Source organism: Camelus bactrianus, chromosome 2, assembly GCF_048773025.1.
Source record: "Camelus bactrianus isolate YW-2024 breed Bactrian camel chromosome 2, ASM4877302v1, whole genome shotgun sequence".
Classification (NCBI taxonomy): Eukaryota; Metazoa; Chordata; class Mammalia; order Artiodactyla; family Camelidae; genus Camelus; species Camelus bactrianus.
This window is the reverse complement of record NC_133540.1, coordinates 134,460,408-134,481,232: the sequence shown is the minus strand read 5'-3', so window position 1 is coordinate 134,481,232 and position 20,825 is coordinate 134,460,408. Positions and strand designations below refer to the sequence as shown.

General features: G+C 62.3%; 1 protein-coding gene across 8 annotated transcripts in view; it reads left to right on the top strand.

Moving 5' to 3' along the window:
* RGS12 (regulator of G protein signaling 12) overlaps positions 1-20,825 on the top strand; it is a 113,558-nt gene that overhangs the window by 92,113 nt on the left and 620 nt on the right. For 6 of the 8 annotated variants that reach the window (XM_074351425.1, XM_074351423.1, XM_074351413.1 and 3 more), the window contains 11 exons: positions 394-537; positions 1,251-1,430; positions 1,745-1,898; positions 3,729-3,805; positions 5,559-5,753; positions 6,098-6,171; positions 6,608-6,734; positions 8,624-8,720; positions 10,258-10,337; positions 10,727-10,880; positions 12,263-12,721. In XM_074351425.1, the coding sequence (XP_074207526.1) occupies positions 394-537; positions 1,251-1,430; positions 1,745-1,898; positions 3,729-3,805; positions 5,559-5,753; positions 6,098-6,171; positions 6,608-6,734; positions 8,624-8,720; positions 10,258-10,337; positions 10,727-10,880; positions 12,263-12,721 (1,741 nt within the window). Of the gene's footprint in view, positions 1-393; positions 538-1,250; positions 1,431-1,744; positions 1,899-3,728; positions 3,806-5,558; positions 5,754-6,097; positions 6,172-6,607; positions 6,735-8,623; positions 8,721-10,257; positions 10,338-10,726; positions 10,881-12,262; positions 12,722-20,825 lie in introns of those variants that run through there. The other 2 variants (XM_074351432.1, XM_074351429.1) reach the window with 1 other exon arrangement.

Sequence of the window (20,825 nt, the reverse complement as noted above, 5' to 3'; positions counted from 1 at the left end):
GGGTGACGGCGAGCCCTGGCTGGAGGCCGTGCGGCCTGTGGTCCCCTCAGAGGAGGCGTCTTGTCTCCTCGCCACACTCAGTGCCGCCCCGACCTCGCCCCCCCACCCCACCCCACCGCACCACCCCTGCTGCCCCCTGCTGCAGCACGGCCGGGCCTTTGGGACGTTCAGATTGCCCTTTGAGAAAATTGGGAGGGGAGCTGATTTATTGAAGAGTTTCATACTGGCTGGAACTTTTATCTGTAACTCCAGCAGGAAGTATCTATTGGGCCCCAAGAGAATGTACCTCCAGTGCCTGGAGCTGTGCCGGGCATTTGGAGTACAGCCGTGAAACAGGCAGAACACACGTGCTGTTTGTGGTCTGTGTGTCCGCTCATACACGTGTCCCGGCAGCTCTCCTACAGGGCCCGTGAGATCTTCAGTAAGTTTCTGAGCAGCAAAGCGACCACTCCGGTCAACATCGACAGCCAGGCCCAGCTGGCGGACGACATCCTCCGTGCCCCCCACCCCGACATGTTCAAGGAGCAGCAGCTTCAGGTGACTCCCGGGGCGGGGAGGGGACTCGGGTCCCAGAGAGAAGCCCCCCCGCGGGCGCCAGGCTGACAGGAGAGTGGGCTTCCGTCCCAGAGCCAGGGTTCAGTCAGGCCGTGAAGCAGGAGGTCCCTGTCTGGTGACACTTCTCCACGTGCCTGTGTGTGAGGCCGCAGGTTTGTGGGCAGTGGCGTCTGTAGAGGAAGACAGATGGTTGGATTTTTTTTTCAGCTTTAGGACATCTCTGTGATAAAAAGCGTGCATGGGCCCTAATGATTTTTACCAGAGGTTACTTCTGTTGCCGAGTCATATGAGTACTGTTAATAATTAAGACAAAACAAAACAAAACAAAACAAAACAAAACAGTATTTTCAGGGCAGTTCTCACTTCCTTTAGGTTTCCAGTTGCTTTTGGTTTCATTTTGATTTAAGGAAGTTAAGATGCCCCAGTATGGCCACTAGTTGTGCTGAGCCCACCCGCGATGCTGGCTTTGACAGGCTGTTGGAATTGGCTGATTGTAAGCGTGATAAATCAGGGCTGGTGTATTATGGGAAAGAAACCAGACATAAAGGACCCCGGAAAATAACTCTGGGGAGAGAGTGGGCTTTCAGAATGGGCCCGGCTGGCGTGTGCGGGCCCCGTGCGACTCTGCACCACGGGCTGGGTGTCTGGCCCCGTCTGGGACTGGACCCTGGACCGCAGCTGCGTTTTTCCCGCAGATCTTCAACCTGATGAAGTTCGACAGCTACACGCGCTTCCTGAAGTCCCAGCTGTACCAAGAGTGCATCCTGGCCGAGGTGGAGGGCCGCTCGCTGCCCGACGCACAGCAGGTCCCCAGCAGCCCTGCCTCCAAGCACAGCGTCAGCTCGGACCATTCAAACGTGTCCACGCCAAAGAAGGTGCCCCGCTCCGTCGCGCTGGTCTCACCCGATGAGGGCTGTTCTGGGAAAGGGACAGCAGATGCCATGCTGGTTTATCCCTTAACTCACGGGGAGTGACGGACCTCTTGGGCTTGGATCTTCAGATGCATCTTGTCTGAGGCTCCAGTCTGGGTGGGAGGCTGCAGCTGCTGTCTTGGGGGGGCCGTTGGGGCTGCATCTCTGGCCTCGAAGGCCTGACCCCTCCCGTGGAGAACGGGCCTAGGCAGCCCCCTCCGGCCTCCTTTCTCATCCAGGGTGGTGGTAAATTAACCGTGTTTTCCGTTTGATGGCAGCTGAGTGGAAAATCAAAATCAGGACGCTCCCTGAATGAGGAGCTGGGGGACGAGGACAGTGAGAAGAAGCGGAAAGGCGCGTTTTTCTCTTGGTCCAGGACCAGGAGCACTGGGCGCTCCCAGAAGAAGAAGGACCACAGCGACCGTCCAAACGGTTGGTGGTTTGTGGTGTGCAGGCGGGGTCGGGGTGAGGCTGTCGCGGGGACGAGTGAGGGGGTGTGGGCCGCGCCCCCAGGGCGGCTCGTGCCTCTTCGGTGGCCTGTGGGGCAGGAAGGCCGGGAAGCAGGGCGTGGTGCGTCCCAGCCCTAGGCCTGGGCGCCCGGGGGCCCCCAGTGGCGGCCGCTCTCCCCCACTCCTGCTCCAGCAGTAATAGGCGCTCTGGGCAGAAAATCTGGGAAACACAACCAGGTAAAAAGAAGAAAATGCGGAGTCCTGCCCTCTGTCCACCCAGACAGCTTCTTGCCTGCCGAAGTCTTTGGGGTTTTTTCTTGTTTTTCTGCCGCGTGCAGGGGTGCACGAGCCTTTTTAAGTCTGTAAAGACAATGTGATATGGTAGTTTGAGCGTCGAGCGTCCCCAAATCACACTCTTTCCTGCGAGCCTGGAGGTGGCCGTGCTGGAGGTCTCCTCCCTTGGTGTCCTTCGTGTGTGTGGCCGAGAAGGCGGTGCGAGGCGTGGGCTCAGCCCCAGCCCGGGGAGGGGCCTCGGGGGCCCTTTGCTGGTTGCAGACGCTGGCTGGGCTGGCGCAGGGAAGGGGTGGGCAGAGAGAGGTGGCGGCACTCACTGCAGGCGCGGGAAGCCTAAATGGGGGGCAGCAGCTGGAAAGAGCTTCTTCCCTAGAGATTCAAGAGGGTGATTATTTCCCAAGGAGTAACCTGCAGCCTCCAGGCCTGGGCCGCCAGGTTTAAACCGGGCGGTTTATCGAAGGGTCTCGGACAGGAGGCCTGAGGAGGAGGTGGGAGGTGGCGGTTTGTAGAGTTTATACCTCCTCTCCCCCTGGGAGCAGACTGCACGGTAGGGCTCGTGCCCATCTTACAGAAGTCGGCTCAAGGCTGGGGGCTTGGTGCTGGTGCCCTCCCGCTCCGGGGTCATGCTGTGGGCTGTCAGTGCAGGTGTTCTTCCACAGGGAAGGCAGGCAGGACTGGGGGACGGGAGCGGGGCATAGGGACCAGGGACCCCCCCGAGGACCAGGAGACAGGGGAGCAACTGCCTCTTTATGTCTGTGCCCCTGAGCAGGGCCCCAGGAGGCTGGGGTCCCCATACCTAGCAGATCTTTAGAGACTGTCTGGAAAGGGCTTTAAATCCTGACTCCAGGGCACTCCCCAGGAGTTCTGACCTGGTCGCCTGGCCATCTGTTGCTTTTGAAAGATGGGCTGGTAGTTTGGAGGGTCAGTGGGACCTGGGAGCTGCCGTCTAATCAGGCCCCCCCGCGTAGCCCCCAGGCCCCCTGCACAGCAGCGTGACTGGCGGGTGGGCCCTGCTGGAGCAGAGTTGTCGTGATGTTGGGATTGCAATGGGAACACTTGGTGACAAGGGACGCAGTGACTGTGGGCTCACTTTGCACTCGTGGGAGATGGGAAATGAGCTGCAGATAGCGGTGCTGTGGCCGCTGTCCTGTTTACTGCCCTCCTCTTGGGCCCAGAAGCCATGTGCTGAGATAACAATTCCAGATGAAGTGAAGTGCAGGGCGGCCCTGCACCAGAGCACCCACTCGTGTTTTGAGCTGCTGCGGCTGTGGGCCGAGCGGACAGCAGGTTTGGGCGGCGCTCCCAGCCCCCTGACTCCAGCTGTGGGCCAAGTGGTGGGTCTGGGAGGTGAGGCCGTGCAGGGGCCTTTCCAAGCCTGGCTTCTGTCCTCTGTGTAAGTGTGCTCAGCCTGATGGGGTGGGGGTTGGGAGCCGTGACCACATGCATGGGTTTTTGTGTTAAGTGAGCACAGGTGAAGTGGGTGCTGTTCGCCCTTCTGAGCGACCCTTTCCCCTTCTAGACCCCCTGCACGCCAATGGAGGCCTGGGCCGCAGGGAGTCACAGGGCTCCGTGTCCTCTGCCGGGAGCCTGGACCTGGTGAGTCCCTGAGGCCACAGCTGATTCACTGGGCCCGCCAGCCTCTGGGCACGAGAGCCGTGTCCCTCACGAATGTGGGGTCTGGGGCTCCACCCAGGCTCTTCCCTACTGGGGTTCATGGGATCCGAGAGGAGCCGTTTGATAGATGGGAAGGGGTGCCCCCTGAGTCCTAAAAATACTTCTGGGGCTATTTTTGAGATCTTTTGTTCTCATTCAGTCGCTGTCTCTTTGGACGCCCACCAGGAGCCAGCAGGTGCTCCATCTTTGTCTCAGCATTTGAACACCCATCAGCTCGACGCCCCAGGGTCTGCTTCTGCGAGTCCTCCCCCAGCCTGGCCCCTGCCTGTGGGGGAGCCCAGATCCTGGCCTGCCCTGTGCCCTCTCCTCGCACCCTTCTAAACTGCTCGTCTGGTCCCAATTTCTAACTAGGTGGAGGAAGTGGGGAGACGTTGGGCTGACCGGCTAGCTGGTTAGCTGTTGTCTGATACCAATTTTGGAAAACCTTACTGCCGCCAGCATCCTGGTCACTGGAAATTGCCAAGCAGTAATTAATGTGGAATATTATTTCCCCAAATAACAGTTAAGGCTGGACGAGCTTACCATGTGTCAGTTAGCTACTGCTGCCTAACAAACTACCCCAAAGCTCAGCGGCTAAAAACAAAGAACGTTTATGACTGTACTTGCGTCTGTGGAAAGAGGAGATTTGGGGCCATTTTGCAGTGAATCTACCACCACAGACTAGTTTTCCAAAGTACCATTTGGGTGAAAGATTTTCAGACCATAGGAAGTGACAGCCAGGGCAAGCTGTATGTCAGCAGGATGTGGCAGGGAGCTATTTCTAGCGGGGAAAGGATGCTGTAACTCGAGACCCAGAGGAGGCATCGGGAGAGACCCAAAGGTTTGCATAGGGAGTGCGGCCACGGGCTGGCCCCGCGGTCCAGCTCCTGCCCACCTGGAGCCCTGCCTGGGGTGAGGCTGGGGAGGTGCCTTAGGAGCTGTCCTCCAGCCCCTGACTCAGTCCACCAGCAATGCAGACAGTCAGGTTGCAGGTGCTGCTGTCTGGCAAGGCTTGGTCCCTGGTGCTCCCGAACAGCTGCCTCTCCCGCCTCATCTGCTCCCCATCCTGCAGGTGTGTTCCTGCCTCTGAGCCTCTGAGGGCCGCATCTCCCCTCTCCCAGCCCCTCCCTCAGGCTGACCATCCTTCTTGGGAAGGCCTCTGGTCCCAAGAGGTCAGACAGAAGGATCCAGAAAGATGACCAGAAGCAGCAGAGGGTGGGCCTCAGGCCCTCAGGGTGCGGTCCAGCCTGCCTCCTGGGTGCCTGGCCCCACAGACTGAGAGGTGGGCGGAGGCAGCCCACGGTGACCGTGTGGCCTCAGTGGGCTCCACAGGGTGACTCCACGTGCTTGTGCGTCAGGGAGGCCGAGACCAGACCCGAGAACAGCAGTGTGAGGGGCCCTCCCTGTTCTGAGCAGGGAAGCCGGTTAAGTGCAGCCCTTAGTGTTTAGACCAAGAGACTGGAGAGAGAAACTGTAAGTATGGTGCCTGGAGTTGAGAGAGAGAGGGAATTGCTGTCCCTGGTGTTAACCCAGAAGCTCCACGGGATTCTGAATTCCCAGAGCCGGGTGTGGGTGTGGACGGGGAGGCACACTGGGGGCCTCCCCAGGTGTCTGGAAGCTACCATAGCCTCCCCAGGCGCCTTGGCACTTCATTTCTTCTGACCCTGCACCCGCCACCTCTCTCCCTGCCCCCCAGCCAGAGGCCTGCAGGACCCTGGGGCCCGAGAGGGACAAGGCCACCAAGCACTGCAGCATCCAGCTGCCCGATGGGACGTCTTGCATGGTGCCCGTCAGGGCAGGGCTCTCCATCAAAGAGGTCCTGTCCGGGCTCTGCGAGCGACAGGGAATCAACGGGGCCGCTGTGGACCTCTTCCTGGTGGGCGGAGACAAGGTAAGGCTGCGTAGACCTGGGCCTCTCCTGCCCGGGGTCCTGCCCATGGGAGAGCCTGCCGATGGGATGGGAGGACCGGCTAGTCTGTTTGTTTTAGTAAATCTGCTGGGCCGGACTCTGCGCTCCTCCTCTGAGCAGTGCGCCTGCCGGAGGCCATCTGGGGGGTGGGGGGTGGGTCGTGCTGTGTGGGGCCCTCTGCGGACGAGCAGTGGACGGCTGGGGAGCCTTCTCTCGCCCTGGGCCGGTAGGGCTGTTCCGTGCAGCTGTCTGCGCTGCACACTGTGGGTGCGGGGGGCACCTTGGCTCCCCTGATGTCCCTCTCTGTTCCTTCACGTGTCCCAAAGCCTCTGGTGCTGCATCAGGACAGCAGTATCTTGGAGTCCAGGGACCTGCGCCTAGAAAAACGCACTTTATTTCGGTAAGAAAAATGCAACTGTCATTTCTGTGAGGTTTCCAGAGCCACACGGCTGCTTCTGGTGACCCCTCCACGGGCCTCTGCTCTGCTGGAAGGGGCTGCCGGCGCCCTCGTCCTGAGCTCGGTGGGAGGCAGCTGCTCACAGCCCCGGGGGCCAGAGGGGCACTCTCCCTGCCCGTGTATGACCAGGGTGGCGGGCAGGCTGGATGCGGAGCTCGGGCCGTCCCGTGGGGAGGGGCCCGCTCTTGGCCTGTGTGGCCGCCCCAGCTCAGCCCCACCAGGCCTTGGAGAAAACCCTGCAGGCTCTCTTCTCGTGCAGAACCTGGGGCCGACTCGGGGACCCCAGGCGTGCCACGCAGCTCTGCTCTCAAGACGTAATGTCTGTGAGACAGTTGTCGTAGGTCCGTAGCAGATGTGCCCATTTCTCCCCTCCCACCAGGCTGGATCTGGTGCCGATTAACCGGTCCGTGGGACTCAAGGCCAAGCCCAGCAAGCCCGTCACGGAGGTGCTGAGGCCCGTGGCAGCCAAGTACGGTCTGCGCCTGAGCGAGCTGGTGGCCCGGCTGGTGAGTGACGCAAGGCCTGCCGTGCTGCTCAGCTGCCCGGCTCAGCTGCAGCTCGGTGCTGCCTGCGGGGACCCAGTGTGCCCCCAGCTGTCCACAAAGTGAGCTGTGACCAGTGGGACCAAGGACACACCCGGGGCCTGTCAGCAGCCCTCCTTCTGGCAGGCCCGGTGGGAGGCGGCCCCGTGGCCCCCTGCTCCCATGCCCTTCGGTGGAGATGCTTGTTGTTTATTCATGCCTTGGTGGTTCCCACTGGGGTTTGGGTTGATACCTAAGATTTGGGGCTTTTGGCCCAGGGAAACAAAGAGGAGAAACAAATACATGAAAACTCTCCAACCTCTCACCATTTGCAAATCTGAGCTGATGGCGGAGCGCGGTGGCGCCTGCCCCACCTGCCCAACCCACTGTCGGGCCCCCGCTGGGGTCTGTCACGCTTCCAGCCTCCACGCCGCAGAGCTAGCGCTCTCCAGCATTGCCACGCCAGGCCCCCGTCATCACTCATTACTCGGTGAATGAGTTCAGAGGGGACAAGACCAGAGTCCCTGTCCCTGCAACCAGAGGGGGTCCGCAGGGAGACGCCTAGAGCCAGCAGGCTCGGAGAGCTGGGACCCGTGTCTGCTGGTCCCTGCTGGGTCCCGGCACGTGATACACATTTGTTGTGAAACGTGGTGATTTATGACACACTTGCCTGTGTTCTTTCTTTGGAAAATATACTTTATCAGAGCTATGATTTCGAGTAGTTTTAGGATTTTAATTTTCTCTGAAATGGGCTCCAGAATTGTTCAAGAGCTTTGACGTGAGTGAGAGGGCTGTGCTCAGCTGTTTTCGGACACCCCGAGAGTGACCTGAAGCCCCCTCCCAGCTCATTGGGGCTGGGGGTGGGGGTGCCGTCCTAGAGTCCAGAGTGTCCCGGACAGAGAGGGACGCATTCCCTACTCTGATCATGTCAGATCGCAAGCGATCCCCCAACCCCCGGGGCCTGTTTCCCTATCTGAAAAGGGGGGCAGGTCATGGACACGTGCTCTGTGGTCACGTAGGAGTGTCCGGTCCTGAAGGCTGGCTGGTGAAGCCTGACCCGGAAGAGCAGTCCAGCCACCTGGGGGCTCGGGGCTGGGGAACTGGCGAGGGCAGTGTGGAGGGTCCTTGAGGTTGGGCTGTGAGGACGTGGCTCTCCTTGGACACACCTGCTGACCCTCTTCAGTGAACTGTGACCCCCCGAGGCCAGGAAGTCTGAGCGGGCAGTACCCTGCCAGCCTTGGTCTGGTCCTCACTCAGCCAGAGCCCCCACTGGGCATTTGGTCACCGTGTAGTTCTGACTTACAGGGAATTTTGGAGCCAAACCACAAGTTCAGATGCTTTTTTCAACATAGGCTGTGGACCTTGAACAGTAAGAGAGCCTCCCCAGGAGAGGAGGGCAGGACCCTGGGCCTCGGGCCCACCTGCTTCCCACCCACAGGGAGGCACCTGCCCCCGCACTCGCCTCCTGGCATGTTGAAGGCCACGGAGGGCTTCAGGGCCACCGCATCCAGGTGGGGAGTCGTGCTGAGACTTGGGCCACCTTCACTGACAGCCCCAGGCTTGTGGACGCAGGTGTTTGTAGCACCTGCCGCGTGTCTTTCACCCCCGGACCTTCGACGTGGCCGAGTGCAGCCAATGGCCGTCACTCGAGTGGCAGTCTGGTCCCCGCGGGTTTCTAGGGCCAGCATTCCAGGCAGGCCAGCCAGCGCTGGTTGTTCCATGTCAGGAGTCTGCAGCCAGCCCAGGACTTGGGGTCACCTGGTGTGTGATTCCGTTAAGTCTGGGGAGGTCTTGCTGTCAGCAGATGGACCACATACGGTTGTTCTGGAAAGTTCCAGCTGGGTGGTTACTCATTGTACCTTCTCTGCCTCTAGAATGGAGAGAAGGAGCCCCTGGACCTGGGAGCCCCCATCTCAAGTCTGGACGGACAGCGGGTCATCTTGGAGGAGAAGGACCCCTCCCGAGGGAAAGGTGAGCAGGGTCATGCTGCCGGGCCCCTGGACTCTGCCTCCGGGGAAGCGCCCACTCCTGCCCTGAGCTCTCAGAGCGACAGCCCAGGCGGTGCTGCTGGGGTTTAGCGTCTCTCGGGCCTGGCGACCCCCTGCCAGGGCCGAGCTCAACCCTAGGTGCCTAGACGAGTCCAGGCCCTGACTTTGGGCAGGAGGCACTGGGACCAGGAGCGCGAGGGCCTCGTGCTGGGGCCTCCTGAGGGTGTCTTCTCAATCGTAAGGAGGGGCGACAGGCCCTGAGGAACCCCCGGGGCTGCTCCTGGGTTCCAGCGTGCCTGGTTCCTGGGAGGCCTCATCATCCCTCTGCTCCAGGGACAGGGGACCCCAGGGCAGAGCTGCCCGGCCTTGGCCCAGCAGTAGCTGAGGTGGGAGCCTGGGTGGTGATGGAGGTCCCATTGTGCCTTGTGTGTGGAATCAGGTGGTTTCCAGAGCCCTTTCCCGCACGCTGCCTCAGCCATGACAGCGCTGCCCCGGGGACATGGCGGTCCCTACAGCCCAGAGCCTGGCCTTGGGGCAGCAGCCTGGCAGCTGGGGCTCAGTCAGGCCCTGCAGCCTCGGGACCTGCACCTCTCGGAGCGCTCAGCCACTCCCAGGTGGAGGGTGGCGGGGGCATGTCTCCTGGAGAGAGCTTTCTGGAGCTTGCTGAGTGAGGCGAGGAGGTGGCTGTGTCAGGGCTGCTGGGGGCCATGTTGGGCTGCCCCCTCCCTTTCCCAGGCTTTGGCCCAGCGAGCTGGCTCAGCCCTAAAATGGGGCACCAGTCACCTGCCTCCATCCCTGCTGGTGACCCAGACCGTGGTGGTCCCTCTGCCCTCGGGGCTCCAGTGCCTGCTGCTCCTGCCCCTCTGGGCCCATCTGGGTTCTGGAGAAGGCCGTGCGCTCTCCCCCAGGCCTGGTAGCCACCACAGAGGGTGAGCGGCCCGCACAGGGCGCAGGTGCTCAGTGCCTCTCTCGGGCCTGACGCGCCTGGACCTTCTGGCCTGTTTGTGCACAGGTGAGTCTGACGGCGCAGCTGCAGGCCCGTGCAGGCAGCAATTGTGACGCCGCTCGTAGGCAGGAGCGCTGTGATTCCGCCAGGCCTCTCTGGGCCAGAGAGTCGTCTGTGGACCGTGAGGGCCACTGGGGCCGGCCTGCGGCCCCGACTCGGGGCAATGGCTATATTTGAAAATACTAGTGTGAAACTCGTCTACTTTCTAAAGACATTCGAGCCAAACAGTATCCAAACGAGCTTCCATTCAGCTCATGACCACAAAGGCCCAGTAAACCTGCAAACCACGAGCCCTCTCCACGTCACCCTTGCTCCGTTCCTGCCAGACGTGGCAGGCGGACGAGGGCCCCGCGTGTGGCGTTTGGGCCTACTCGTCCATGTAGATAAGGGGCCGGTATCTCACACTTGGGCTTCTGTCCAGCTTTTCTCTCAAAGACATAGAAACCTAATTATGTTCAGTGTCGAGACAGATTTGCACTCACCTCAGTTAGAAAGCTTATCTCACTGTGTTCAGTGTCCACAGATAAACAGAAAAGTGCGCCAGCCAAACAGAGTACATCCGTCAGCACCAGTTCCAGAAGCCAGTCGGCTACGGTAACTGCCCTCTTCCCGCCCCCTCGCCCCTCCCCTGCGACGCGATGCTCGGGGCGGGTGGCCCGCCAGCCCCGCGATCCCGCGGCCCCAGTGGCCCCCTGCGCCTCTGGTCGGGTTGGGCTCGCATCCCGGGCGGTGGGCCGGACGGGGGGTCTTCTCGTGGTCCCTTCATGCCGCCTCTGCCCACTGGCCTGGGGGGCGCGGGGGGGGGGGTGCCTGATGTGCTGTTCTTTTGTAACCTTCATCGTTGTGGCTGACTTTTCTGCAACACATTTTAAGTCCAAATCAATGCAATCTACGTTTCAAAGCCCTTTGTTATATCACTGATGAACTGTGTGTTGTCATGTGTCTGAAATGTGAGTAGAACTTTGACTTTCCTTCTGACGCAGGGAGAGGAGAGAACACTAGGCAAGTCTAATTCTATTAAAATAAAAGGAGAAAATGGGAAGAATGCTAGGGATCCCCGGCTTTCAAAGAGAGAAGAATCTATTGCAAAGATTGGGAAAAAAAAATTTCAGAAAATTAATTTGGACGAAGCAGAGGGTAGGTGTACTTTCTAAAACTTCCACATTTTTAGTGAATGCAATGTCAGGTTTCCATGTGATCGTTGGAACTTGCCCTGTGTTACTGACATCAGGGTGGCTGTGATCCCTGTCATGCTGAGAATTTGTCCCCCATCAGTCTTCAGTTGTCAGTGTGACTTTACGAGGACTCCAGTTTTCAGGCTGAGAGCCAGGCCCCTTAGGAGTCAGGAGTCCCGTGTGGGCCCTCCGTCTGTCTCCTCCCCACAGCCAGGTCCTTGGCTCAGAGGGAGGCTCGGGGATCAGGGTCCTTGTCTCTGAGGGTCCTCACCAGGAGGTGGCAGGCAGGAGGGCCCAGGGCTGGCTGTCTTCTGCTGGCCAGAGGCCCAGGGGAAAGGCTGTGTTAGCCTGTGGGTTGGCCGCCTGTGCTTCTCCCCTGCCCGCAGGGGAGGAAGGATGCACCGGGAGACGGAGAGGGAGGGTGCTGGAAACTTCCTTTGCTTCTGAAAGCTTACAACAAAGACAAGCTTGAGAACTGACTCGAAACTGAGCTGTTCCTGTGACCTGAGCTTTGGCCCAGGGAGCACATCCTGGTCTGCTGGGCTGTCACGGTTCCCTGTGACGGCCAACATCAGGCGGGAGTAACGCACACAGCTGTCTGCAGTTGGCGCCTTTCTGAAAGCCAGCGAGATTTGAGATTTTTAAACTCCTTGTTCAGAAGCTAAGATTGTCATTAAAGACTAGAGAAAACTCAGTGTAGACACCATCGACTTTGCATGGTGAACTCGAGTTACGACTGGGAATCCGCCCAGGTGGGAAAAAGAAGAGCTCTGGAAGCCAGCAAAGCAGGAGCTATAGAGCAGGCCGCCCGGGGCCGCCCGGGAGGGGCCTGGGGCCGTGGGGCCCCCAGCGTGGACAGAGGGGCCCGGCCTTCAGGGCTGGGCGCCACTCTCAGGCCCCATCTGGACCACCCTCTTCTGAAGGGTGGTGACCCCCAGAGGCCCCCGGTTCGTGGTGACACAACCCGTGCATCCTTCACATTGGCCAAGGCTGGTTCACCAGCTCCGGGCGCCAGGCTGGGGCACGTCCTGGGTCTTTCAGGCCGTAGTGTCTGGCCAGTGGCCTCTGTAATCCTCAGAAGAGAGCCAGGAATTGTGTGGCACCAGAGATGTGCTGCTGAAACCCGTCGGCGCAGGGTTGGTCCAGTCAGGCCGGGTTTTCAGTCTGGGCTTCAGGCAGCTTGACTTCAGGGAGGAGCAGAGAGAGTGTCCCTGCAGCCCTGCGGGTACAGACAGGAGTGAGGAGGCCTGGGCAGCGGGACGGAGCTTTCCAGACGTGCATTTGGCTGCATGTGCCAGACGGTAGACTCTCTAAAACTTAGTCAATGTGGGTTTTCTTCTGTAGAGTTTTTTGAGCTCATTTCCAAAGCTCAGAGCAACAGAGCAGACGACCAGCGCGGGCTGCTGAGGAAGGAGGACCTGGTGCTGCCCGAGTTCCTGCGTCTGCCCCCCAGCCCTACGGAGCTCACCCCATCCTTGGCCTCCGCCAAGGCCTTCGGCCAGAGACCCACAACAGGCCACGGCAAGGAGAGGGCTCCCAGGCCCCGAGAGCCGCAGGGGCCCGCCTGGGACTGCCGAGAAAGCCCGGCCACCAGCCCTGGCTCGGCGGACAGCGCGCCCTTCTGTGCCCCCGGGACCCCCAGCCCCCCGGCGCAGGAAGCAGAGGCCAGGGACGTCCAGACCGTGGAGGGCGAGCATGTGGCTGACCTGACGCTCACGGGGGAGGGAGACATCAACAGCCCCAACAGCACCTTCCTGCCACCACCCCCTGCCCCGCGGAACTCGGCGGGGCCTCCGAGACCAGGTACCTCCCAGTGTGACACCCCTGCGCCCCTGTGACTCTGCTGCTCCCTGCCCGCCTGGTGTCACCCACCCCGTGTTGTCCACCCTGTGTTGTCCACCCAGTTTCCAATAAAAAAGAAACAGCTGTGGTAAGTTAGCCCTTGGCCCCAAAAGCTCTCGGGAGGCTTCACGTGGCCTCTTCCCCGGTTACTGTTTGTCGTGGCTGCATCTGCCTTTTCTGAAGGGACTCGGCAGCTGCTGAGGTTCGAGTGTGGGCGGGGTGGGCGCTGAGGGGCCCGGAGGGGGCATCCCACCGTGGGGCGGGGCTCGAGGCGGCGCCCACACCGGGCACAGTGGCACTGTCTCTGCTGCCCCCTCCTCAGTCCTGGGCCCGGGAGCACCAGCAAGCGAGGCCCTGGGAACTTCTGTGCGCGCGCGCCGCTTTAAGTTCCCGATGGCTGCTGGCGCTTTCGGCGTTTTGATCTCAAGCCTGAAAGAGTGTTTGTCTGGAGCAAGAGCGCGAAGCCCCACGTGAATGGCAGCGCGAGGACTGGCCTACGGTCCGTCCACAGGGAGGGCTGGCCGCCCTCCGCCTGCCGGTCAGACAGCATGCGTGCCCAGGCACCGGGGCCCCATGGGGTTCCCTGACCCGGCCAGTCACAGGTGTCCCTCCAGGTGGAAGCGGGAACTTAGCGTGAGAAGGCAGGCAGCACGGCTGGCGGCGGAGCCATTCCCCAGAAGCACGAGTGTTGGCAGGTGAAGTGGGGCCCCGGCCTCCTGGAAGGGGCTTGAGGCCACCGCCGGTGTCCCCGCGTCCCTGGTCCCGCGATGTAGGCGAGGAGCCTTGTCCACGTGCGTGTCCACAGGGCCCTGGAGGCTGCCGGTGTCCCCGGCGTGCCCCGTGATGCGCGGACGCTCTAGGTCATGAACCGCTGTTGGGGGTGGCGGGAAGGCCCCGGTCAGGATGCCGCCGGCACTCAGAGTCCTGCCCCAGGGCTAGGTCTTGTCAGACCTGCAGCTGCGTCTCCGTGGGGACCCAAGGCGGTGCTGGTCCCCGCACGGTCGTACGCACGTGCGCAGTGCCGCGTGGGGCGGGTGCCTTCCCGGTGGGATGGCGCGTGGATGCGGAGTCCCGCGCGCGTCGCCCTGCACGGCCTGCGCCGCAGCCTGGCTGTCTTGTCCTGCTCTTCTTTGTAGACGCCTGTGTGTAGTTTTCACCTGTGTTTGAACTCTGTTCTTCCCGGAGAAATAAACTCTAGATCTCATCACTGGACTGGTTTAAAACTCTTTCCTTTCTCATTTGAAACTTTGTTTCCACTTTAGAAAAACAGTAAGTGTATCTTAATCCAGAGAAAGTATTGCACGTTTTTTATGTATGGGAGTCACTGGGTTTACATGAATACACTGGCTTTCAGAGATCTACCATTCACTCAGCAAACGTTCCCGAGCCCCTCACGTGGGCCCCACGGGAGGCCCCCGCCCCAAGAGCCGGCATTGGCATCGGGCCTCCAGGCAGAGGAAGGGGTGCCAGGAGGGGGTGGGTGAGGCAGCCAGGCTGGATTCTCCTGGCTCGTTCGCCGTGAACCCAGGGCCGAGGTGTGCTGGCTGCCTGCTGTAGGCCTTCCCTCAGCCCCACCCAGCTCCTCCGGGTCCACGTTCTGCTCTGAGTGTGTCGGGCCCACACTGTTCACCCAGGGTGGGCTCAGCCTTCCCCCTGCATGCCCATCTGCATGGGCAGTGTGCCTGCGGGTCCCTGTCTTTCCCAAGTGCGTCGCTCTCCGTGTACTAGTCTCTGTGGGGTGGAAACCCGGAGCCCTGAGGGCTCCTCCTGACCACTGACAGGGACCAGTTCCACAGCCACCACCAACCCCCAGCCCCCAAGGAGGTGGGGACCCTGGACACTTGGCTCCCAGCTGTCCCGAGCAGGGAGGACGGAGAGGCACTTGGGCACAGGCCAGTGAGGCAGGTGCCAAGGAGCCATGAGGGCCTGTGATCTGCCCAGTGTCCCCCTGGAGCTGGGAAGAGCCTGGGCCACGTGTCCTTCTGTGCAGCATCTGCTCGTCCCACGAGGCCCCTGGGGGACAGCCTCCTTGTCGGCCTTGCCAGATGGATCCCCCGCTGGTCCATGAGCCCCACATCCACATTGTGACATGGGAACCACACCCAAGGTTCCTAGTCCCAGTGAAGAGCCTGCTCGTACCCCCCGGGCCAGCTTCCGTATTCTTGGGGCCAGAAGGCGGGTTTCACCCGGAGTTACTCTCGCCAGTTCCAGCTGCCATGAACTGTTGCCCAGCAGCGTGGTGGCCGCCATGGCCCCTCCATCCCGTGTGATGGTGCCGTTGGGTCCCCAGGCTCCCCACCCCAGGCTCTCCACCCCAGGCTGCCAGCAGTGCGCCCCCACCCAGGGAGGGTGTCCCTTGGAGTCGTGCTGCCTGCCCACCTGGCCCTTAGTCCCCAGCACCCACGTACGAAAAGGACCGTCAGCGCCCGGTGTGGCTGAAAGATGGTGGTCTTCAGAGGGACACGCGGCCCCGGCATGGAGCCTGTACTGTAGGACGCGCCTTCCCTGCAGGGGATTTGGTCCGAATTCCCAGCCACCTTCTGACCTGTTTGGTTTCCAACAAAACTCTGAGAGTTGGTGAGCGTGCTCTGGCAGTTCCCGTCTTGGGGAGGACCGGCTGGGACCTCGGGTCCTGGCAGAGCGAGAGTCAGGTTCTGAGTCAGTGTCCCCAGCTGTGCAGAGGGCGGTGCTCGCCCAGTGGGAGGAGGTGCCTGTGCCCACAGCAAGGCTGTGGGAGTCGCCCCCAGACGGCACTTCTCCCTAGTGAGGAAGGCACATCTGTTGAACAGGGTCGTGGGTGAAGGTGTCCAGAGCCAGCCGAGGAGTGGTCTCCAGCGCTGACCGAAGCCCCCGGCCCAGCACCCGCTCCACCCCTAGGTGCTGTCGGGCCGGCAGGTCCTCGCCTTGGCTCCTGGGCTGAGCGCTCAGCTGTGACATGGGACCCTAGGGTGCGGGTCTTACCATGTGGGGTCTGGGAGAAGTCTGCTCCGGAGGGTGTCTGGAGCCCTTCCCTGGGCCCTAGGTTTGGAGAATTCTCTCCCTAACTGCCCCTTCCTCAGTCCAGTGGCTGGGCCCTCCATCCCTCCACCCCTCCACCGCCATCTCAGCCCCTCACCCAGGCACCTGCCTGTGCTGGCACTGGGGGCCTGGGTCCGGGTCCCGGCCCAGAGTCCCTCAGCCCCTCCAGGAGGCCAGACTCTCGGGGGGCCCACAGGCCAGCTGGGCTCCCTGCTCCCGTCCTCAGCTGGCCCTGTGGCTACCTCAGTGCCCGTCCAGCCCTCCCCCAGGAGCACTCGCAAGGGATCCGTCCTGGCCTGGGTCCCCTGGGGCCCAGCACGAGGAGATGCTGCTCACTGGGTGGGGCAGAAGTCAGCCAATTTGGGGGCCTCATGCCACACTGACAGTGTCCAGGGTCCCCAAAGATGTGTCCAGTTAGCAGAGCAGTGGGGAGCCCTCAGCCCACCTGGCAGCAGTTACGGTAGCTCTCCTGCTCACTCGCCCACAGCCCACCTGCCAGGGGTCACTGTAGCCTAGCAACCGGGTTTCCATGGGAATGGGGCTAGTGTTAACCAGAGGCCGCATGCCCACACCAGGGCCACACCTTTTACCTTGGCAGGAAAAGTGCCCAGACCACATGCCCTTGGTGTGGCCATGAGTCCCGGGAGCCGATCTGCACCGGGCTGCCCAGTGCCCAGCCACTCCCCCAACCTGGACCCCAGCGACGGTCTCCGTGTGTCACACCTGCTCAGTCCCAGCTGAGGCAGAAGCCCTGGGCTGGAGACACTGGGGAAGCCTGCCTGGCTCCAGCTGTGACAGGACGACAACCACAGGGGGTCCAGCTGCCCGACCCCAGGGGTGTCGGGGCTCCTGGGCCAGCTGTGCAGCTCTCCCCAGCCCAGGGCCCAGCCTCTTGTCCCTGTATCCACCCCCACTCCCGCCATGTTTGCACTTGTCCACTCAGATGTCCCCTCTCTCCAGTAGAGGCCTGGCCCTTCTGTCTGGGTGGCCGGGGGACGCGCCTCCCGTGCACACCTGCTTTCTGGGGCAGCCAGCCAGCCTCCCCAGCACAAACTGTGATGTGACCTGGAGTGGCTGCCTGCTTTCCTGGGACACGGAAGTCCCAGGAGGGCGGCCTCTGCAGGGGCGCTCTCCAGAACGCCCTTTCCAGCAGTGTGTTCTTGTGCCCTGGCCTGGCCCTGGCCTGGCCGGAGCTGAGTGGACCTTCTCCTGCTAGTGCCTGGGAGCTCCTGGGCCAGCCTGGCCACTCCACAGTCCTCGCAGGCTGACCGGGCTGGCCCAGCACCCCTGCCCCAGACCCCTGGCTGGAGTTCTGACTACTCCATCCTCCTGGCCACTCAGGCCAACGGCCCTGGGTCTCCTGCTGCCCATCCATCCTCTGTCCATCCCCCTCTTCTGTCTTCCCCACACGCCTCGCCGTTGGTCTGCTCCACCTGATCTCTGGGCCCCTCAGAGTGGAAGCCACGGGCCACCAGTGGCTGGCAGCGTGACCTTCCAGCCCCCCACCCCTCATCCCCACCTGCAAGCCTGCACTCAGAGAGGCCCCAGGACATCCAAGTTGCCGCCCACCCCTTGTGTGCTGGAGTCCTGGGCCCCAGTAGGTGCTCAGGACCGATCTGCTGCATGAGGAGGGGTTCAGCATAGTCTGAGCTGGAGACCGAATGGCGGGAGACCTCGTGCGTGTCACGAGCAGGAACAGGACTTTGGTCGGGCCGTCCTCAAGCTTTCTCAGGGGGACCCAGTCAGTCTCCATGGAGGCAGGCAGAGTGAGATGGGGGACCCAGGGCCAGCAGAGGCCTTGGGATGGCCCAGAAGGGCTGGAGGCTGAGGCTAGACTGTGGCTCTCTCTGGGGGCAGGAGGGACCGTGGGGCTGAGGCTGGATCCTGAGAGAGAGCCAGGGGTGGCCGAGGGGTCAGGCCATGCCCCCGTCCTGGCTCCTCCACCAGTGCAGCCCTGTACCCTGCTGTCCCCAAGAGGAGGGCCCTGACTTGACCTCCACCTTCTCCCAACTTGGAGCCTTTAGGGCCAATCCCCTCAGTAAAGTGAGGTGTCCAGGCTCTTGGGAGGGACCTGTGAGGTCCAGATTATGATGGGGGCTCCAGAGAGTCGGAACCACAGAATTTGGTCTGCCGGGGGTAGGGTCTGTGGTGTCTTGAGCTCCCCCAAGGGGAGCCCTGGCTGGGTGGACGGCTTCCAAGTGGGTGAGCCGTCCCCACTGTCCCAGCTGGACTGGACCCTCCTCATCGCATGGGGTGTCTGCAGAGGGCGCCCCTCATTCCCATGGAAACCAGGTTACTAGGTTACAGCGACCCCTGGCAGGTGGGCCGTGGGCAAGCGAGCGGGAGAGCTACCGTAACGGCTGCGAAGTGGGCTGAGGGCTCCCCACTGCTCTGCTAACTGGACATGTCTTTGGGGACCCTGGACACTGTGTCAGTGTGGCATGAGGCCCCCAAATCAGCAGGGCAGCCTGAGAGGCGGGTGATGAGGTGCTGGCTCTGGCCTCGCATCTGGGTGTTGGAGGCACGTGGGACAGAGGATTGGGATAAGCTGGGCCAGGAGCAAAGCTCATGTCTGGGGCAGATGGGGCCCCCTTTGGAGCACCAAGGGGAGCCTCGGGAGGTGGGGGGAGGGCAGCGGCCCCAGGCAGGCCATGGTACAGAGGCCGTGACACCCGCCTGCTGCACGGGGTTGGGCCCTGCTACTAAGTCACCAGCCTGGGGATGCCACTTCCTCAGGAGAGCAAGTGTGGGTGGGCAGGCAGGAAGGGCCTGGACCGCTGCCACCCTCCCTGTGACATGCAGGTCATTAGCCTGTGGACAAGCCTCCTGTCCCCAGAAGCAGGCGTCCCTCGCCATCCTGAGCCCACTGAGCTGTCCCTGCCTCCTGCAGGCCTCTGTCTTCCCAGGGGTCCAAAGGGGCAGGACAGGAGAGGGCCGTGACCCTGAACACACGTGGGACTGCAGGCCTCTGAATGCTCCAGACAGATGCCCCAAATGGGGACAAACGATTGAGGGGCAAAGCCCTGACTCTCCACATGGCCTGGAATTCAAGCGAAGACCAGCCCCACCCCATCATCTCCTGGGCCTCAGAACCCAGCAACAAGCAGGGGACAGGGTAGGTCCCGGCAGGCCTTAGCAGGATGTTTGTTGAATGACTAAAGGACTGCCTGGAAGAAGCTTCTAGTCACAGCTGTTTATGTGGACCCTTGGAACTCAAAAGAGGCAGCTTTTCCTGAAAACCCCTCCCACTGCTCCACAGCCATCGGACCTGCCCAATAGGACACACGTGGCCTGAGCAGCCCTGTGTGAGGCCCCGGTGCGTACGCGCTGGGGAAGGAAGTGGGTGAGAGGCCCTTCTGCCAGGCCTCGGACAGATTTGGTCCAGTCAGGTCAGAGGGGACCACGGGCCTCGGCCTGCAGGCTCAGACTCTCCTCAGGGGTGCTGGGGGCCCCGGAGCAGCTCTTGACCCCCTTGGCCGTCCTCGCTTTCGCTTGTAGGCCTCGGACCCATGGAGGGAGCAGGGCCTTCACCTCCACCAGCAAGACCAGGCAGCTGACACCCAGGGAGGGGCAGTCAGTGGCAGGACGCCGTGTCCCCGGGGGCCGTGGTTGGGCTCCCCACAGGCGCCTGAGGGTCCTGGGAGCCAGGCTCACCGAGGACGCCCCCCAGGTACTCTGGGCTCCCGCCCACACCTGGACAGACCAGGGCCTGGCACCCCGCCCGTGGTCCTAACCCAGGCGGCGCTGTTCTGGGAGTGGCCTGAGGAGCGCACTGAGGGACTAAGGCTGTGGGCACCTGGGGGCTGCACCTCTGTCCTCCAGGGGCCCCACCTGGGACCAGAGCAGTGATGGCTCTGGGACAGATGGGCTCCTGGGGGTGGTGGGCAGGGAGGTGACGCTGACCACCCCAGGATCTAGAAGCTTCCAGGGCAGTTTCAGGCAGCCTGGGAATTCCTGGGGGTGAGGTGGGGGCTTGGAGGCAGAGGCCTGGCCGACCACTGAGGACCTGGAAGAGGGGCTGGGGTGGAGGAAGGGGCACTTGGCTCGTGGTGTTGGCGGTGGGGCTGGACTGGGTGGAGGAGGGCCTGGGGAGGATTCAGAGGATTCCTGGGAGGCGGAGGATGTGGGCCCAGGCATCAGGCAGGTGGGCCACTGCACTGGTGGGGTTAAGAGGGCCCTGGGGGGCTGGAGGCCTGGCCCAGGCTCTGCCTTACCCTGGCCTGGGAGCTACAGCCCTCCAAGGGGCCTGTTAGTGAGGCCTGTGGGTGGAGACCGAGGGGCCTGGTGAGGGCCCTGGTCCTCCCCCCAAGCCCAGGAAGTGGTGCCCCCGGAACCTGTCATGACAGAGGGTCTCACGCCACTTACCGCCTCTGCAGACAGCCCCCTGTGGAGGAGTGAAGGGGGCCCAGCTCTGTTCCTGAGCCGCAGTGGGGGTGGGGTGGATGGGCCGCACAGGGCCTGCTGGGCATGGATGTGGTGGGGCTGGGGGGCTCTCGTGAGAAGTTCCCACAGCCTGCTCCCAGGTGCCCAAACCCCACCCCAGAGGCAACTGCGTCCCTCTGAGGGATCTGGGACCTCTTATCCCAGCCCCTCCCCCCACCCCCAGGCATGGACCCCTCATTCCTGCAACACAGCCCACACCCAGGCGCATAGCCCCCACTCACAGCCCCCGGGAGGGCAGCTCAGTCACCCTGACGCCCCTGGGGAGGGTCAGGAGGAGGTGGGGTGGCCTCTGGGGCACTGCCGGGGCTCAGGTGCTGGCTCAGTTTTCAGCTCCCCCAAGGGGAGACCTGGCTGGGCAGACGGCGCCCAAGTTGGTGAGCCATCCCCTCTGTCCCGACTGGACCGGACCCTCCTCGTTGCATGGGGTGTCTGCAGAGGGCGCCCCACTGCTGGGCACACGGTGGGGCCCAGGAGGGGCCGCCGGCTTGTTTAACCAGAGGCTCAAGGCTGGCAGTCTGCAGACAGCCATGCTGCTGGCCCACCCTCCCCACACGCCTGCGCCAGGCTGAGGGGCTCAAGGTTGGAGGTTGCCTGCCCCTGGGAC